The 19,411-nt window shown below is 45.0% G+C and overlaps 1 protein-coding gene across 1 annotated transcript in view; it reads right to left on the reverse strand.

Moving 5' to 3' along the window:
* Positions 1-18,713: 18,713 nt before the first annotated feature.
* Positions 18,714-19,411, reverse strand: part of LOC309549552 (major facilitator superfamily domain-containing protein 8-like) — an 83,728-nt gene continuing 83,030 nt past the window's right edge. The window contains exon 13 of the mRNA XM_082249909.1: positions 18,714-19,284. Within this exon, the coding sequence (XP_082106035.1) occupies positions 19,219-19,284 (66 nt within the window). The 3' untranslated portion in view covers positions 18,714-19,218. The remainder of the gene's footprint in view (positions 19,285-19,411) is intronic.

A 19,411-nucleotide genomic window follows, 5' to 3' on the forward strand; every position in this document is an offset into this window, starting at 1 on the left:
AAGTTGCGAGCTGTGCTCTTTTGCAGCCTGTAGCACGGACAATTGGTACATTTAAGTCCCAATTACATGATCAGCTGGCTATACATGACTTTCTTCCCTTGATTTATATATATATGTAATGATGTGATGTAACCTACGCCTACAGTGAGCCCACCAGATATACATATACACCCAAGGTCTTACCAAGCAATTTCTCTCTGCCTGCCTACATTATCAGTGACAGTCTCTCCATGGCATCCAAAAAACATAAAGGTTATCCAAAGCCAGGGAACATGACTGATTTTTTTTCAACTCCTAGACATTTTAACTTTAAGGCGGCTGCTGAGTCACCCCTTATCAATGACCGAGCCTCTCCCCTTCTCATCCTACTCAAAGTTCCAGGTCCCATCTAAATTTTGCAGACCCTCGGTCCAATTCGTCCTCGGCTTCCTCCAGCCCGGCTAAGCACAAGCCAAAATTGCACCATGACAGTGACACTAACACAACCACAGGTACCGCTAACTCATCAGATACTACTAGGGAACTCCAAGACTCCATACTAGAGTTTCAGATTGCGAACCAGCCAGTGCTAGATACTACTCTGAAGGACATGCTGGTGTGTCTTTACGCACTACTATTCATGCTGACATTCTCTCTCTAGCACAGCAATTTAAATCTGACATTTTGGAAGTATGCCACAGAGTCACGCACCTGGAGGATAAAATGGGTGAGTTTGCGACCACTTTCAATGAAATGGTGGACTCCCACAATGCTAGAGACGATGAGTTACAATGGATGCAATCTAAGCTGGCTGATTTTGAGGATTGTTCCAGACTTAACAATGTTAAAATAAGGGGAATCCCCAATCTGTTCGCAACAGGATTTAAAATCCTACCTTGCTAATATATTGAAGGATGCTGTACCAGATGCCGACCCCCCCCCCCCCCCCCTGGAAGAGCTGGTTATTGACCATATACATAGATTACCTAAGCCTTCTCATCTACCTGAACAAACCCCTAGAGATACTATATCTCGAATACATTTCTTCCACATCAAGGAAGGCCTGCTAGCTGCAGCCAGGAGTAAGGATACCCTCCCAGATAGTATGATGGACTTGTACTTTTTTGCGGACCTTTCCGCATACACCATGCAACGACGGAGGCAACTCGCTTCTATAACTAAACCCCATATAACCACCGGATTCCATACCGTTGGCTCTATCCAGCTAAACTACTGGTTACTAAGGGTGATTCTACTTATATGGTCTCCTCTTTAAAAGAGGGACTGTGCCTCCTGCGAGATTGGAAGATCCTCGAACCTGACAAAGGGAGTCGTCTGTCTTCAGCTGGCTCTCCTTCTGATGCTGAACAAACCTAAAGGAAATTTGAAACTGTCCTTGCCTACAGTAGTCACTACGTCCCACCCAGCCTGGTGGGCTCATGCTTTCATGTTTTTTTTTCTACTTAGTTTTTTATTTACCCCCTGAAATAGAGTGGATATTACTCCGCACCAATTCCATTGAATCGTCCAATTTATCGGTGGGTTCTGTCAAAGGAACTCCACCTCTTCTGGTCTACTTCTCCATTCTAACGTAATATCAGTGTTATATTCTAGTATATGTTCTCTCTTTTTTTTTTTATGTGTTTGTTCCTTATTTAGTGCACCGGGACTGACTCGCCACCTTTGAATCATTGCCACCTTCAGATTCCACTTGTGTTCCACAACCAGGTTCACTCCTTAATTCAAGGTATCCTTCGCTTGTCTACTGCTGTCCCATACTCTGATTGCTGTTGTACTTCAAATGCATTAATATGTCCTTCATAATTTCATCTTTGAATGTTAAGGGGCTCAACAGCCCATATAAGAGGAGTATGACAAGAAGCTAAACGATTACGATGTGATGTGCTTTGCCTACAGGAGACACATTTTAGATATCAAGACCCGCCACCTTTTACGAACCGCAGCTTTCCACATACTGTATGTATGTAGCAGGTTTTCCAGGCCTATGGCCTGATGTGGGTCTGCCATCGTCACCGGTTACCTTTCCAGCCCATGTGAGCTTCGGCCCTGGGTGTAGAGACTGAGACATGGACAACTCTGGCATCTTTGTTTGTGGTTTTTATTGTAGATAAAGGGGATGGGAGAAGGGAATGAGTGGGATACTCCTTTAGGCTTTAACTAATTACACTTGGGACTTTGTTTCTGAAAAATGCCCGCTGACGCTTCCATGATGCCAGCCGGCGCCAGTCAATGCTCTCTAACACTGAGAACACAGTGTAACTTGATAGAAGTGCTAAATCCTCGACTTAAAGTCCAGAAGATCCAGGAATGTGAACTGTAAGACTTCTGACACTGCGGTACTGCTAAAGTCACTGAATACTGTCCTCCGCCTTGCACTTGCTTGAGGTAGTATATTGTAGAACTCTGTAAAGCTGTAATTTCCACTGATACACTCTGTACAATTCAGGGCCCAACTGCAGGTGCCCCCTTTGACCTTGAACTTTTCAGGGTCCACTGACTATATACCCCCCTCTGCAGCTTCAGGGTCCTCAACCTAGGTACCCCCTTTACAGCTAGCTGATAACTGGATCCCAGAACCTCTTCCGGAGTGGTCCCCTCTAACTTCACGCTGACCCCCAGGGGCAATCTTCAGTACTCACGACCTGTGTAGGCTTTCCTGGGACTGGACCCCTCTCGCTCTCCGCAGGCTCTTGGCACCCCGGATCCCCTCAGCTCAACTCAGCACTCTCTGGATACTCAGACGACACCCCGAGATATCCTCTTCCTCAGACAGGAGGAGAGACAGCCGTACTCTCCCTCCTGGGACTCTGCTCCCGCCAAAGACCCAATGCCACACCCCCCCCCCAAACTTATATCCACTCCCAGAATCCTTTGCAGCATAATCTGCCTTCTGGGGTAGTTACAAGCTGGGATGTGTCCCCTGATTGGGCTTCCCACGCTGCCCTATGAGAAGCCTCATATAGGAGCTAGTGGGGACACTTCTCCCTTCAGCAGGCACATCTGGATGCCCTGACACCCTAACTGAATAAATCACAGTCCTGCTGTTAGGCAGACAAGGCCCACTATACACTTGCCTAGCACATACCTGTGGGGTGCTACATGTACTTTTCTAATTCACAAAAAAAAGTGGTGTGGCAATTGCGGTCAGAGATATGGTCTCCTTTCGGCAACAAAATGTTTTACAAGACTCTGGAGGTAGATACATTGTTCTTATTTGTGAGAATAATAACAGCTTATACACCCTGGTTAATGTTTACCTACCTATCACCCATCAAATAGCCCTTCTAAACAAACTATGAAAGAAGTTGCCCCTATCAGCCGAGGTCATACAATTCTTTGTGAGGATTTTAATGCTACACCAGACCGAGAACTGGACTGTACTACACAGCCCAGATCCAAAACCTCGAGGCCGTTACTCAAACAATTTTTGACACACTCCCAATTTGCTAGATGCCTGCCGTTGTCAACACGCCTCAGAGAGGGATTTTACATTCTTTTCACAGGTTCACCAAACAACATGCTCAAGAATCGATTTATTCTTAGTAGACAAATTCTTAATTCAAAAAATTGGACACTCCACAATCAATTCTCTCACTTGGTCGGACCACGCCCCTATTTCACTAACCATAGGTCACACCCGCACAAAAACGAGAGCTAACAGATGGAGAAATTACCTCTTCATCCTCTCTTGCCCTCAATATTCCCAAGAAATATCTAAGGCCATAAATTATTACTTTACCACAAATTCTCCCTCGGTCTCCAATCCCTTTACATTATGGACTGCGATAATTAGAGGCACCCTGATTCAAATTAGCAGCAGACTCAAAAAGCAGCGATCACATACTTACTGAAATCCAATCGCTAGAATCTATAAATAAATCAGGACCCTACCAAACTTTAAAAGAAAAACTTTTTAGTCTGCGCCATGATTTACATCAACTTTTAATTTATAATCATGACAAATCCCTGCATTCTCTTAAAGCGCACTCCTATAGATACTGAAATAAGGCAGGTAAACTATTGGCCAACCAATTTAAGGACAAAGTTGCAAAACAAAAAATTCCTTATATTATTGACCCAATCTCTTAGGAAAAAATATGTAACCCGAAGGACATTGATGACACATTCAGCACTTTTTACGGATCCCTATATAACCTGCAATCACATGCGGGGACATCACAACCTAATGTTGATGACATCCACGGCTTTTTGAATTCCATCTCCCTGCCAACCTTATCCCCCTCATGAATTAGAGATCCTGAATGACCCTATCTCGGTACATTAATTGAAATCTTTGATTAAAGAGTTGCCACATGGCAAAGCTCCGGGCCCTGATGGCTACTCATCAGAGTACTATAAATCCTTAAATGAGCTACTTATACCTCATCTCCTTCCAGTGTTTAATTCAGTCATCGACACGGCGTCATTCCCTCCAGAAATGCTCCTGGCCACCATTACTACCTTACCGAAACCATGTAAACCTCCAGACTCGCCTTCCAATTTTTGACCCATATCTCTGCTAAATGTTGATGTTAAACTATTTGCCAATCATTTGGCCAGAGTTCTTCCTAATCTGGTTAATCATGACCAGGTGGGCTTCGTGGCAGGGCGACAGGCCCCAGACGCAACTAGGCGAATGATCAATCTTCTCCATATAGCTGAAAAAACCGGGAGGCCTTCTCTGCTTCTTACCTTGGACGCAGAGAAGGCCTTCGACAGAATACACGGGGAATATTTATCCCAGGTGCTGGCAAGGTTTGGATTCATGGGCCCTGTCTATTCAGCGATTATGGCGTTATATTCCTCGCCCCCGGCCCACGTACTCTTCGAAGGCATGTTCTCCTCTTCCTTTAAAATCATGGCACTAGACAGGGCTGTCCTTTATCACCATCAATCTTTGATCTCCTTTTGGAACCGTTAGCTGAACAAATTAGATCTTCCTCAGAGATTGTGGGGATTTCTTCAAAATCTGGACAACATAAGATAACCCTATTTGCGGACGATGTAATTCTGCCCCTACAGACTCTGCTCATTCTTTATCAGCAGCATACAATATTCTTCAACAGTTCAATGCAATCTCTTACAATAAAATGAATGCCTCTAAATCCCAGATACTAGGAATAGGTATAAGTGCCAACCTACGTCGCATTTTGTCCCATAAATTCCCCTTTCAATGGGCTACGGATTCAATTACCTACTTAGGTATTAAACTAACTCCCAGCACTTCAGACCTTTTATCAGTGTAATTTTATCCCTCTTTTAATGGCAATTAAAAGTGAAGCAACAAAACTTAGGAGATTTTTTTTCTCTCCTGGTCTGGACGTTTAGCTGCGTTTAAAATGCTACTTCTTCCCAAAATACTTTACTTTTCGTACGCTCCCGAATCTTGTACATGACTCCTTTCTGAGAGATATGCAAACCGTTATCTCAAACTTTGTATGGGTGGACAAGAAACCTAGAATTAAAAAATCTATTCTGATGAAAGGGAAATTGGTAGGGGGTATGGGCTTACCTATAGTGAAAGACTACTACATAGCCTCACTATTAGACCAAGCTAGGGACTGGTTTTCATCCTTACATTCCAAACCTTGGTCAGCACTAGAGGCCAAACTAATCGCCACTAATTCCCTGAGCAACCTCCTTCTGATGAGCCCCTATGTCACAGATAGTAGATTTCATGATCATCCAACTAGTGCTCCCACCTTATTCGCCTGGAAGGGAATAACTCGCCAAATCACTACCTATACTGACTTGGAAAAAATACAGTTGCCCATAGACGCCCTTGCAATTGTGTTAGACGACTTAATCCTTGACGACTGGAAACAAAGAGGTATTGCCAACATATCAGATTTAATCAATGAGAAAGGGGTCATACCCTTCGGGGAACTTTTCCAACGCTTCTCTCTGTCTGGGGAAAAGTGTATTTAAATACTTAAGGGTTAAACATTTCTTACAGTCCGTTGAATATACCTACACATACCTCCCATCTAGGGTGTGGCAATACTGGTCTGCACACAAACCCACCCGCAAAGGTATCTCCTTATTTTATTCTCTTCTCCAAAACAAATTAACCTTTGTAAAACCCATGTATATGAACAAGTGGGAAAGAGACCCTGGTACAACAATTTTGGATATGCAATGGTTGAAAGCAAACATAATTATCAATACTCAAGATATTCTAACTACTGGGAAACAGCTCAAAAATTGCATCAGAGGTGGTATTTTACACCTTACGTATTGAACAATAATTCTCTGAAACACATGAAGACATGTGATGGAGAGGCTGTGGGCAGATAGGCACATTGTTACATATGACATGGTCCTGCTCACAGTTGCAGTTTCTGGTTCAAAATATTCAAACTAAATGTGAAAATAACAGGTTTGATCGTAAAACCGAGCTCGGCTTTGGCCATCTTGAGTATTGGAATTGGAAACATTTACCCCTCCATCAGACTAATTTGTATGCAGATTATTTTTGCATATAAAATGAGGAAGTGGAGGACAGATGAAACCCCTGAGGTGAGGGAAGTCATTAAACAAATACATCAAATATATGAACTATTGATGGCCTCAAAAGATGGTTTGTTTAAAAAATTAAGGGTGGCGTGGCAGCCTTGGTGCACTTACTTTAATATGTCCTAATATTGAATCTATATACTCTGTTATATATACTATTTCTTTGATGCTTTCTGTTCACTCAAGTATTCGGTTGTTCATACTTTTTTGATAAACACACATGCTTAGGCTTCAATTTCTTGGCGGCCTGCAACTTCCTCTTGCGTGTTGCGAGGGGGTTGTGTGGGGCTGTCGCCTCCCCTGGCGCATGTTGTTCCCAGTGGGGGTGCTTGGTAAGGTTAAGCAGTCCCTTATATTGCCTGGCGATATAAGGTACATACATTGCTGGAAAAAAAAGTGCCCAATGATAAATTGTGCAGTAGTCACAGACGCAGGGGCAAAATGTTTATAATGTGGGTGGAACTCTCTGCTTTAAGGACAATTCTCTGCAGAAATATTGTGATTAGGGATAGACCGATATGGTTTTTTCAGGGCCGATACCGATATTTTGGTCACAACATATCGGTATCGGTCGATATTTTGTACATTTAAAGTTCTGAAAAATAAAGACAATTTTTTACACAAATCTGGTACTGAACATGTTAATTTTTTGTTTAATGCTTAATGGCTGGCTCCCTGTGGTGGGTGGCTGGCTTGCTGGCTCCCTGTGGTGAGTGGCTGGCTGGCTCCCTGTGGTGGGTGGCTGGCATGCTGGCACCCTGTGGTGGGTGGCTGGCTGGCACCCTGTGGTGGATGGCTGGCTGTCTGGCACATTGTGCTGGGTGGCTGACACCCTGTGGTGGGTGGGTGGCTGGCTGGTACAGGGCCTGTGGGTGGCTGGCTGGCTGGTACAGTGCCTGTGGCTGGCTGGTACAGGGCCTGTGGCTGGCTGGCTGGCACCCTGTCTGTGGGTAGCTGGCTGTCTGGCACCCTGTCTGTGGGTGGCTGGCTGTCTGGCACCCTGTGGTGGGTGGCTGGCTGGTACAGGGCCTGTGGGTGGGTGGGTGGCTGGTACAGTGCCTGTGGCTGGCTGGTACAGGGCCTGTGGGTGGCTGGCTGGTACAGAGCCTGTGGGTGGCTGGCTGGCTCGCTGGTACAGTGCCTGTGGCTGGCTGGTACAGGGCCTGTGGATGTGGGTGGGTGGCTGGCTGGCACTGGGCTCCTGTGGGTGGGTGTATGACTGTGATACACTCCCGCGAGACTAGTCCCGACTCCAGATGAGGCTGTCCAAGGCGAGGGAGACGTCCTAAGAAGGCAGAATGATGTCACAAAAATATCGGCCAGATACCGATATATCGGGGAAAGTGCACATCAGCCACCGATATAGCGACCTTGCCGATAATCGGTCTATCCCGAATTGTGATACGAGTCAGCTCTATAGCACCAGACATCCTAAAATTTAAATGAACTGCCACATGGTTGGCAATCTATTCTTCTTTGTTACACTCCTACCAGCTTCCTACCTGTGTGAAAGAGATTTACAATAATGAAAGGAATGCTAGAACGGTGACTTCATTAAATTTTTTCAAGGAAATTCATATATGATCAGTCACTATGAGGTCCACCCCGTGTTTCTGTCTCTCATTGAATGTAGGAGAAAGATACACCTGTCCAATTGCTTGGTAACACAAATTACTAATCAGCCAATCACATGACAGCAATTCAATGCATTTAGGCATCTAGACGTGGAGAAGACAACTTGTTGAAGTTCAAACCAAGCACCAGAATGGGGAAGAAAGGGTATTTAAGTGACTTTGAACGTGGCATTATTGTTGGAGCAAGACGAGCTGGTATTTCAAAAACTGCTGATCTACTGAGATTTTCACACATTTCTAGGGTTTGCAGAGAATACTGCTACACCATAGGTGTTGAAAGCGGCTGATTGACCTTCGGCTAGAAAGTCGGGCATACAGAAGTTTAAGCTATACAAACATCACTATCACTCGTATGGTCTACCAGGGCTCAAATAGTTTGTCAAAAATAGGGGCCACACATAGTATACCAGTGAGCCACATGCATCTAGTTTGGCTTCTAGTTGGTTCTAGTCAGCCCTCTATACACCTGCCGATCGTATATAGATTGTACCTGCCACACACAAGCCCTCTAGTCTCACAGATCATATCCTATCTCGTCTGCTGGATCCAGCCTGCCATGCACAATTGCTGACGCTACCAGGGGTTGTAGCAGCTGATTGACCTTCGGCTAGACTGTGGAGCCTGTTAGAGACATCGGAAGGTATCAGGTTATCAGGCTATGAATATTGGCCAGAGAGAGAATAATTAGCATAGTCCATGCTTGTAATCCGGAATACAGTCCACATGTGGAATTAGCCAAGTCTAGCTACCCAGAGATAGCAATCTGTCCTTAAATGTGGTTATGTGTAGTAATTACATGCCAGCCGATGGATGGATATACACACACACACACACACCTCATAAAAATTAGATCATCAAAAAGTTATTGCATTTCAGTAATTCAATTTAAAAAGTGAAACGAATATATTTTATATAGATGCATTAAACACAGAGTGATATATTTCAAGCATTTCTTTCTTTTAATTTTGATGATTATGGCTTACAGCTAGTGAAAACCCAAAATTCAGTGTCTCAGAAAATTAGACCAATAAAAAAAAAAAAAAAAAAAATAGTATTTTTGTAAGAACTTACCGTAAAATTATTTTTTCTGAGTCCTCTGACAGTCGCTGCCCGTTCAGTTAGCCTTCACGAGTGGGGTAATGCGCCTCTCTGCAGGAGCAAGCTAGGCAGTGAAAAAGGTTAACAAACAAAGGCCTTTACACATAACACACCTCTAGGGGGCTGTTCCTCAGCTATTACCCATCAGCCACTAGGAGCTGCTCTTCAGTTTTGTAGCAAGCAGTACATGAAAACTATCAACCCCAAAAAGAAGAGGGGCAGGGGCAGCGACTGTCCGAGGACTCCGAGAAAAAAATTCTACGGTAAGTTCTTACAAAAAATCTATTTTCTCTTACGTCCTCCGACAGTCGCCGCCCGTTCAGTTAACCTTCACGAGTGGGATGTCCCAAAGCAGTGCAGGTGTGAGGGGTGGGAAGACGCAACCAAAGAAAAGGCAATGTGCAACCAGGCCAGAGTTGAAAAAACTGAGCCAACAGGGCAACAAAAGCTCAACAGGAGCCAATCCTGGACAAATACACCCAAAGAAGAGACAGAAACACATGTCTCTGCAAAACAACCGCCGTGCACAAAACTTTGCGTCCAAAGGAAGCATTCTAGGATGCCAGTACATCAAGTCAGTACAATTTTGTGAAAGTGCGCAGAGACGACCATGTCGCCGCTACGCACACCTTAGCCACAGGAAGCCTGATGGCGGAAAGACCAAAAGGCAATGACGGCTCCAGTAGAACATGCCCTCACAAGAAAAGGAGGCACTGGAGCCAATAGGGAAGAGGCCCAAAACCAAAGTCCGTCTGATCCAAACCGGAAGAAAGTGCAGGGGAAGCAGTCGAACGCTTCCGAGGACCCTCGGAAGGACAAACAGGGAATCAGACTTCCCAAAAGACTCCGTGGCAGATAAGCAAAAACCTGATCGCCCGGACCACATGCAAGGAACACAGGTCCTCGGACGCTTGGGCTTCGCCCAAGGCGGAAGCAACGGAAGAAACAACAATGAGGTGGAAAGCAGACACCACTGCAGGAAGAAAAGACTGAGTGGGTCACCGGACCACGTTATCCCTAGAAACGACCAAAGAAAGGGACCGGCAAGACCGAGCCGTCAATACCGACACTCTGCGAACAGAGTTGACAGCCACCAGAAAGGCAACTTCCTGGGACAACACAGGCAGAGCTGGTTCTCTAATGTCCTCAAAGGGAGGCCGTTGTAAGAAAAATGGACAAAAAACCAAAGTCAGTCCCCACTGAAGCAAAGGAGCCTTCAGCGGGGGAGCCAGATGACGCACCCCTTGAGTAAAGGTGCCAGTGTCCAGTGCCAAGCGCTGATCCACACCTTCCTGCTTCCTTCAAAAAGGAGCGGGATGAAACCCTTGCAAAAACGCACCAGGCAATATACGCCTTCCAGGTGCGATGATAAATTTTCCTAGAGGTAGCTTTCAGAGCCTTCAATAAGGTAGGAATGACAGCATTCAAGATACCCTTGTCTCTCAAGACTTGGCTTTCAACAGCCACTCTGTCAAAGCCAGAGATTGTAAAGCAGGATGGAAAATCGGCCCTTGAGAGAGAAGATCGTCTCTCAGCGGAAGCCACCAGGGAGGCTCGATGACCATCTGCATGATGTCTGCATACCAAGACAGACGCGGCCAGTCTGGGGCCACCAGAATGACCTGCAGCAGTTCCGATGCCAACCTGTGGAGGAAACTGGATAACAGTTGAATCGGAGGGAAGGCATAAATCAGCCGATACCGGTGCCAAGGCACCACCAACGCGTCCGTGGCATCCGCCAGAGGATCGCGGGTTCAGGCCCCGAACCTTTCCACCTTTTTGTTGAGACGGGACGCGAACAGATCCACGTCTGGAGTCCCCCACCGGGCACACAGGAGGTAAAAAAGACACTGGATGCAGGGACCATTCTCCCTGGTCCAGGGTCTGGGGACTCAGATACAAACAAAAATAAAATTCCCAGTTCAATTTGCCAACCAGTCTGTTTACCAACCAAATTAACCTGTCTAACAGTTTGCGTCAAAACAGGGGTTTAGTTAGCACACATTTGCAAACGCATGTGAAAGCTGTAGGGCCACTTCACGGCTCCCTGTATTACCTGCAGTCCTAGCTCTAATGAATTTATAAGAGTCTTCACAGTGGAAGCACATGCAAGCTAATGGATAGATAGGGGCAGGTGAGCCTGGAGGTGGCCCATCCCTCCTGAAAGGTAATTGGGGGCATAATGGAAGCCCAGCTGGTAGTATTACAACAAAGGCATCCAGTATGTCCACTCACCAGTTCTCCACACCCGGAATGCGAACGTCCGAAATCGCCGGATCATGCGTCTCGCCCCAAGAGAGGATCTCGGCCACTTCCTTGGCCGCCTGGACACTCTTGGTGCCCCCTTGGCGAGTAAAGTAAGCCACTGCCGTAGTGTTGTCCGCCTGCACCCGAACCGGGCAACCCTGAAGCCAAGTTGACCAATGGAACAAGCAGAGCTTGATTGCTCGGAGCTCCAAGATGTTTAGCGTTAAGGAGGCTTCCTCCGCCGACCACGTCCCCTGGGCACAAAGCATGCCCAGAACTCCACCCCAGCCTGACAGCCAGGCATCCTTGGTGATCAACGACCACAGCAGAGGCCGGAAGGACTTGCCTTGTGCCAGAGTTGGTGACAGGAGCCACCACAAAAGATCCGATATTGCGAGGTGGCTCAGAGAAATCCTCCTGTCCAACGACTGAGGCGTTCTGTCTCACCTGGCAAGAATCTCTGCTTGCAGAGTTCTCGTGTGAAATTGAGCAAATGGGATCGCTTCGAAAGCCGAAACCATCAAGGCCCAAGGACCACATGCAGGCCCTTAGGGAGGAGAGATCGTTGTCCCTGAGGGACCTGATCTTGCCCTGCAGGGTCCGGAGTTTGTCCTCCGGGAGAAATACTTTCGCCTGAGCGGAGTCAAGGACTATCCCCAGGTACGGGAGGCGAACCGAAGGAGTCAGAGCCGACTTCTGGAAGGTGACGGGCCACCCGAACTCCTTGAGCGTCTGAACCGTGATCAACAGATCGCTCGTCAAGGTGGCGCACGAGCTCGACCTGAACAATGACTCCTTGGGCGAGAAGATCTTGAACCGCTCCTTGAGATCTTGGAAACGATCTGGAGTCAGATGGAGATTTGATGGAAAGAACCTGTCTGCAGGGCGAGATCTAAACTCGATCTTGTACCCTGAACGAATCAGTTCGTGAACCCACCTGTCCTGAATTTAGGACAACGCAGCCGCCCCCCCCCCCACCCCTGAAACGGGCGAGGGCGTCCCTTCAGGAAGAGGCGGACTGGGGCACCGAACCGGCCTAGCCGGCCTTGGGCTTACCTTACCATGGCTTCTTGTGACCACCTGAGGTCTTGAAAGATGTCCGTTATCCTTTGCCCAAAGGCCTAGCACGGGATGATTTTCCCTTAGAGACTTGGAGCAAAATAGTACACTTGCCCCCCGTAAGCCCCTCGATCAACTCATCCAGTGTGTCCCCAAAAGGATGACTACCCACATAAGGGACATCAGACACAGTCTTCTTGGAAGCGTGGTCAACTGACCAGCTTTTCAGCCAAATAATGCGGCCGATCGCAACCCCGACAGCAGACAGCCATGCAACCCAGGGAGCCTCGTTCAAGGCCGCGTCACACAGGTACATCACGGCCTGGGTCACTTGATCCACCATGTCCAGGGCAGCCAGAGATACCGACTCTGCAACCAAATATATGTGGCGGGAAAGCGTCCCCACACACCTATACCCGGGATCCGTAAACACCGGGGAGTCCTCCACGGGCATCAAGGTAGATTTATTTAGTCTAGAAACAGTGTGGTCCACCTTAGGTGACACCGTCCAACGATTATCAACAGGATCCGCAAAGGGATAACGGCATTAAACCGCTTGGGCACCACCAGCATTTGCATGATGCGACGCCATTGGTCGTTTACGGTTTCATGAAACAACTCGGGGCAGGGGAAAACCTGACCCGACTTCTGGGTTTTGCGGGACCCGAAAGAAAACCCGCTCACAGGGAGGGCTCATCATCATGATTTAAAGTCTCCTTAATGGAGCTAATAAGTGCATCCACCGCAGCACGTTCCAGCGCCTCCGTAGAGGAAGACTCTTCCTCTTCCCCACCTGAATGTGAGGACTGGGAACCCTCAGGGGGGACGTTGTCCGTGGCAATCAAATCAGGCTCTGAGTCAAAAGACAGAGGGCATAGGCTGTGTTTTGAGAAGTGCGTTCAGACATCAGCAGATCCACTTTGGACGCCAAAGTCGCAAGAGCAGCAGATAATGAGGCCATGGAAGAGGATTCAGGAGTTCCTGAAGCACCAACCAGGTCTGTGGGGAATTTGCCATCCTAGGACTCCATATTAGTAATAACATTTTTTTAAGGACGCTGGCCCCTTAAAACGGCGGTTCCCGCGGACCCCCACTGTAAACTGCACCACCTGTGGAGACCCTTCAGAAACAGCAATAGCAACAAAAAGAAAACAGTTTTTACAGGAAAATGCCCAAGAAAACAGTTAAAATCATCCCACAGTGTCTGTACTTGCCACACGCTGCTGCAGTGAAAATGAGAGAAAAGATGAAGTGACCTCACGCACATAGAGGCCTATGCCCGCCCTGAGCCACAAACAAATGGTGCCTGATGAAAGTCTATGGGAGGAAGAACAGGCATAATGGCTGCCGCCTTTTCTAGGCGGTTGCCCATACCAAAGATGGCGCCCGATCGGCGCCAAAACGATGAGCTAAAATGGCTGTTGCCCACACAGTGAGGCCCAAACAGCCTGCCCTCACCCAAAATGGCGAACGTTGCCAAATAGAACAAAAAATACATGCGCTGGCCCCCACAGGGAACCTCCAGAGAGCACCCCCGGGATGTATTAAGCCTCCACACCCCCCAGTCATGGCAGTATGCACCGCAGAGCGCCCCCAGCAGGGGCAGGGAGGAGGGGGCTGTACCATAAGGCTAGGAGGGGGATACCACAGAAGCCACCATGTACTGCCATCCCCTAACAGTGGGCCCACAGAACACCCCCGCAAATAATAGCCCCCTTTCACGGAACCCAGGGGTAGTAGCACTCACCAGTCCAGCGAACGCGGGCACCGCTCTGATACGGAACACCTCCCACCCTGAGTGGGGGTGCCGTCAGCCAGGAAGGATGTTAGCAACTTACGGGTGTTCCAGAGTTGAGACATCCCGGCGAAGAAGGGAGTCCGCAGGCTCGTCCCCATCTCAAGGGGCACTGTTGTTGCGAGGCCAGGGCGCACCAGTGACCTGCGATGCTTGGTGGCAGGCTGGGACTCCATAAGGATCTATATTATCCAGTTTGAGGCCCAACCCTGCTGTCGCTTGTAGTCCTCCAGGAATTCCCTGATTAACTAGCGATAGTGGGTGAAATAAAAAAGCTATTTTCGCAGTGCAAGACCTTTTTGCATTTGGACTCTGCTAACTACAGTCACCTTATTTATTTCACTCATTAATGGACTTCAAATATAACTGCACTTTATTTGTTTAATTATTTAATATTTTATGCAATTTTTGCACTATTTATATATTTAATTTATCTACTGGTATATTTACTAGATTACTGCACAATTTATGTTTATACTAATGGAATACCCACCTGATTATTGCACTTATTTATAAAATTTTGCTATGCTGTGACATATATTGATTTATTATTCACTTAGCTATGATATGAATTATTTGGTTGCACATTCATTTACTAACACAGTTGTGATTTATAACATTATTGCACACAGTGTAACGCGATTAGCAAGCGCTGCAGATAGTCTTGACCCCTAAGGCTATTCTTTGACATTGTCCTTTATTGCAGAATGGGAGTGACACCATCCTGCACCAGCCAATCAAGATGGCCAAAGAATGTCACCTGGAAAAAGTTGGGAAGAGGTTGCCGGCGCAGCACCACCTAGTGGATGTCAGACTAGTGGAGTATTCTTGCCTTTATTTTTGCTTTAGTATCACTTTAATTTGGTTGCAGTTATTGTCAGATGCAAATTTTAACCTACCTTGACATTTTAATACAAGGTATAACAGGTAAACACATGAAAGACTGTTTGTGTTTAAATCAGTTGTGACATTTTAGGAATACAAAGATCATAAAAAAGACCATAAACTTATTCAAGTTTTATAATCCATTTATTTATTTTTTTGGATATCTCAAACCTCCAAATTTGTGTTGTAGAAATCTGCTGGGAACAAAGAACTTACAGTGTAGAGGAACTCATGCACCACTATCCAAATATTTGTCCATCAGCATGATAAAAATACTAATTGAGGTGTGTACATTTAAACTTGATCAAAGTGCTCAACAAGAGGGAAGTGATATTTGTATTGATGGGGTGACTTTTAAAACTAAGGGGAAGGAACACCCTTTTCAAGGCTAACAAATTCAACAAACATATTATACCGTATGAACAAATAGGGAACTGTGCCTCACAAACTGACAAAGGTTGAGTAACAATGCTGTATTGACTTAAAAGCTCTTACTGGATTATGGATTAACATTTAATGTGACCCTGCCACATAGATAAAACCTCTCAAGCATGCACATACCTGTAAAAAAATATATATACCTGGGTCCCCTGGTTCGCTCACTGGTTCCTGATGATCTCACCAGTACAGAGACAAACCGTGATATAGAGGCAAGCGCGAGGAACCAGTGAGAGCTGCAGGGGACCCAGGAGATCAACACTCCTAAAATTGTCCCAGTGGACCATTTTTCCACAACGGAGAGGAATTCATTGGCATTTTTCTTTTCATGCGCTTGCTTGAGTCTTCTTGCTTATGTGGCAGGTTCACAATAAATAATAAATAATCCATAATCCATAGGAATCAATCGTCCCGTACCAGGGTGAATTCCAGATTGATTTCTTATGGGTTACAGCAGTCAGGAGTAAGACATTTTTCTAATTATAGTACAGTTACTGCAGGACTATAGGAATTTTGTAATACCGTGTAAGACAAAACATTCTGGAACATTGGAGAGAACTAAAAATGTTATTTACAGATTTGATATAAATATGATAAATATTCAAGTATCCTTTAATTCTAACTATTTGTAGTGTGCGTGTGTTTTTGATTTGCTATTTCATTTTCTGTTGCTGACATGAAAGTCTTCCGAGTGACAAAATACATCTAAATGCCGTACTAGTAAAAGGTCATATCACCTATTTCACAAATAAATATTGGAAAGGTAAAAGACTACACCCAAAGGCAAACCCTTTCTACAATTAAGATATTTATAGATTTGGTTTAAATCCAAGCATGTAAGTTTAGGACTGTGCCAAAGGGGAACAAAAAAAATCTTTCAGAAGCTGGTCTGTCTTCAAGTATGACAACCCTTTTATACCTATAGAAAGTGTAGACAAAACAAAAAACATGTCATGAAAGAATCACAGAGGTTGTCATTGCTGACTCTTCTTGAAAATGCTGGTTGCCTGGCTGTTTTATCTGACCCAATACCTAGTGTAACTGATACAAAGAAGTATGCAGATCAGGAATTTTAACCCTTCCTAATGTTCCTGATTTGTACACATTTATGAGTCAGAAATTAATTTAAGTGGTTCAGCAAATCAGCCAAGAGACCAGAATTTGTACAAAAAAAAAAAAAAAACAGCAAAGACCTGCATTTCCCTCATGACCGGTTCCCTTGCAGAATTTCTTATTGATGTTTTATTCTACACTTTATACCCAGTTGTCCAGCGCTCCCTAGCCGTTCCTTCTTTAGTGGGTACCACTGAAAAATACCCAATGTTTCTTGGTATGGGAGGAAAATCTGAGCTCCTTCCATGATACAGGGCTAGGACCCGATGTTCAATTGCTAGGTCAGAGCACTAAGGGGGTTACACCACTGCTCCTACTGAATGTCAACACTAATTGGCACCAACTATTTTACTGGTGGCTGTGACAGAGGAAGGAGTGGTGGGGCAGGTGAGTATAAAGTGTTTGGCAGAGAGTTTTACACAAGTATTTCTACTTTGCTTTGAATAGAAAAGCCAACAGTGACTATTTATAACTAAATACAACAGCATCTTCCTGTTGAGCAACATATTGTAAAACTAAAAAAAAAAAAAAGAAAAGAAAATAAAATAAGATCAATAGCACCCGCTGGGCAGGAAAGAGCTACTCAAATAACATTTTCACAAAAAGTGAAATTCTTTTGACTGGGGATCCTAAACGTATATAAAGCAGGACCCCTACCCCATAAAACACTGATCATTGTATTCTCCACCAGAAGAATACGATAGCTCAGCAGGAGTGATTCCCCCATCTATGTAGAATGTATAGAAGGGGGAAGTGGATCACTGGTTGAACGAAAATAAATGAATGTATGGCCAGCCTTAATCAAACCATTGAAATTAAGTGATTCAAATAGTGACCCACTTTTATGGTTGCATTGTGATCTCAAATTTCACCAGAAAGCAGCATTGCAAATGAGTTCTGTAATTTTTGTCTCAAGAAAACCTGGAAGCTGTTGGAGAAAGGTGTCTAAATCAAACATGAATCCAATCCACAAAAATCTGTCAACTGAAGGATGGTGAAGCCGAGGTGGTGAGTACTGTGTGGAGTGATGTGTGTAAATCATATATATCTCTTTGACCCGATTCTATATAGCCAGGTTGAGAAACCACACTGGGCCTATACACCTGTTCAGCCATAACATTAGGAACACTAACAGGTAAGGTGAATAACATTGACTATCTCATTACAATGGCACCTGAAAGTGGGTGGGATATATTAGGTAGCAAGGGAACAGGTTGTTCCTGAAGTTGATGTGTTGAAAGCAGAAAAAATGGGCAAGCATAAGGATTTCAGTGACTTTGACAAAGGCCAGTTTGTAATGGCTAGACAACTGGGTCAGAGCATCTCAAAACCTGTGGCTCTTGTGGGATGTTCCTGGGTTGCATTGGTCAGCGCCTACCAAAAGTGGTCCAATTAGGGAAAACTGGTGAACGGGCAACAGGGTCATAGGCTGCCAAGGCTCATTGATGCACTTGGGGAGCGAAAGCTTGTCTGTGAAACAAAATCAAATAGAAGAGCTATTGTAGCTTAAATTGCTGAAAACGTTGATGCTGGTTCCGATAGAAATATGTCAGAAAACACAGTGCATCACAGTTTATTGCATATGGGGCTGCATAGCCACAGACTGGTCAGGGTCCCCATGCTGTTTATGGGAATGTGAGCATCAGAACTGGACCACGGGCAATAGAAGAAGGTTGCCTGGTCTGATTAATTCAAGAATGGCTTGAGGATCTTAAGTTCAAAGTGTTGCTAGTACCCCTAGGTGATATGTTTCCCATTAAAACAAGGATGTAAACATTTATGAAAGTTGCAAAATGGTTTGAAAATGTGTTGTCAGAATATATTTTTTCTAGAGGAGTTTTTTTTTTGTTGCCAGTATCCACAGTCACAGTGCAAGAAAAAGAGTACCAAATAGCATTTGTTGTAAAACACAAGGCATAAGTAATTATTTGCTTGTTTCTTTGGTCAGTAACCACCATCAGTATTTTACACTTAAAAAAGGGATATGTGGGCATGTAAAACTGGCATCTCTAATGAGTGGACTACATTCTCTTCAAGTCAGTTAAAGGAGTACATGGACTTCAAGTCAGTCAGAGGTGTACACCATTTTCTTGTCACTGTGCAGCTACTTCACGGAGAAAGCTTGCTTCCACATATGGAAATTCACCTCCCAACTGCAAACAGTAGCTATCAGTCACATGCATTTTACATTGTCATACTGGCTTCTGAAAAACATACTACAAATATTCCCATTGCAGTATCTTGTTGATGATCATAGAGAATTAATGGAATCATAGCGTTCAAATTTCATGAAGGTAAGGCAAGCAGATGGCTTTCAGTAGTTAAAAGCCTTCAGTCACTACAATGCTTGCTTTAAACAACTAGTTATCCATGATAAATGGATAAAAAAAGAAACCTCAGAGCAGCTCTGATTATAGAAAGTTTCATAATTGTTCATGAAGTTTCAGTCACCGATGGGGCAGGCTCCACAAGGTACTTGTATGACAAGCTGAACAATATCTGGAAATAGACAATAATAATGGTGTAAAAGCATCCAATGGTATATCTGGATAACGTAGTACAACAGAATATTTTGGAATTTTAACAAAGAATACCCAGTATCTATATATATATATATGTATATATA

The sequence above is a fragment of the Pelophylax lessonae genome (assembly GCF_965119305.1).
Source record: "Pelophylax lessonae genome assembly, chromosome: 3".
In the NCBI taxonomy this organism is placed as follows: Eukaryota; Metazoa; Chordata; class Amphibia; order Anura; family Ranidae; genus Pelophylax; species Pelophylax lessonae.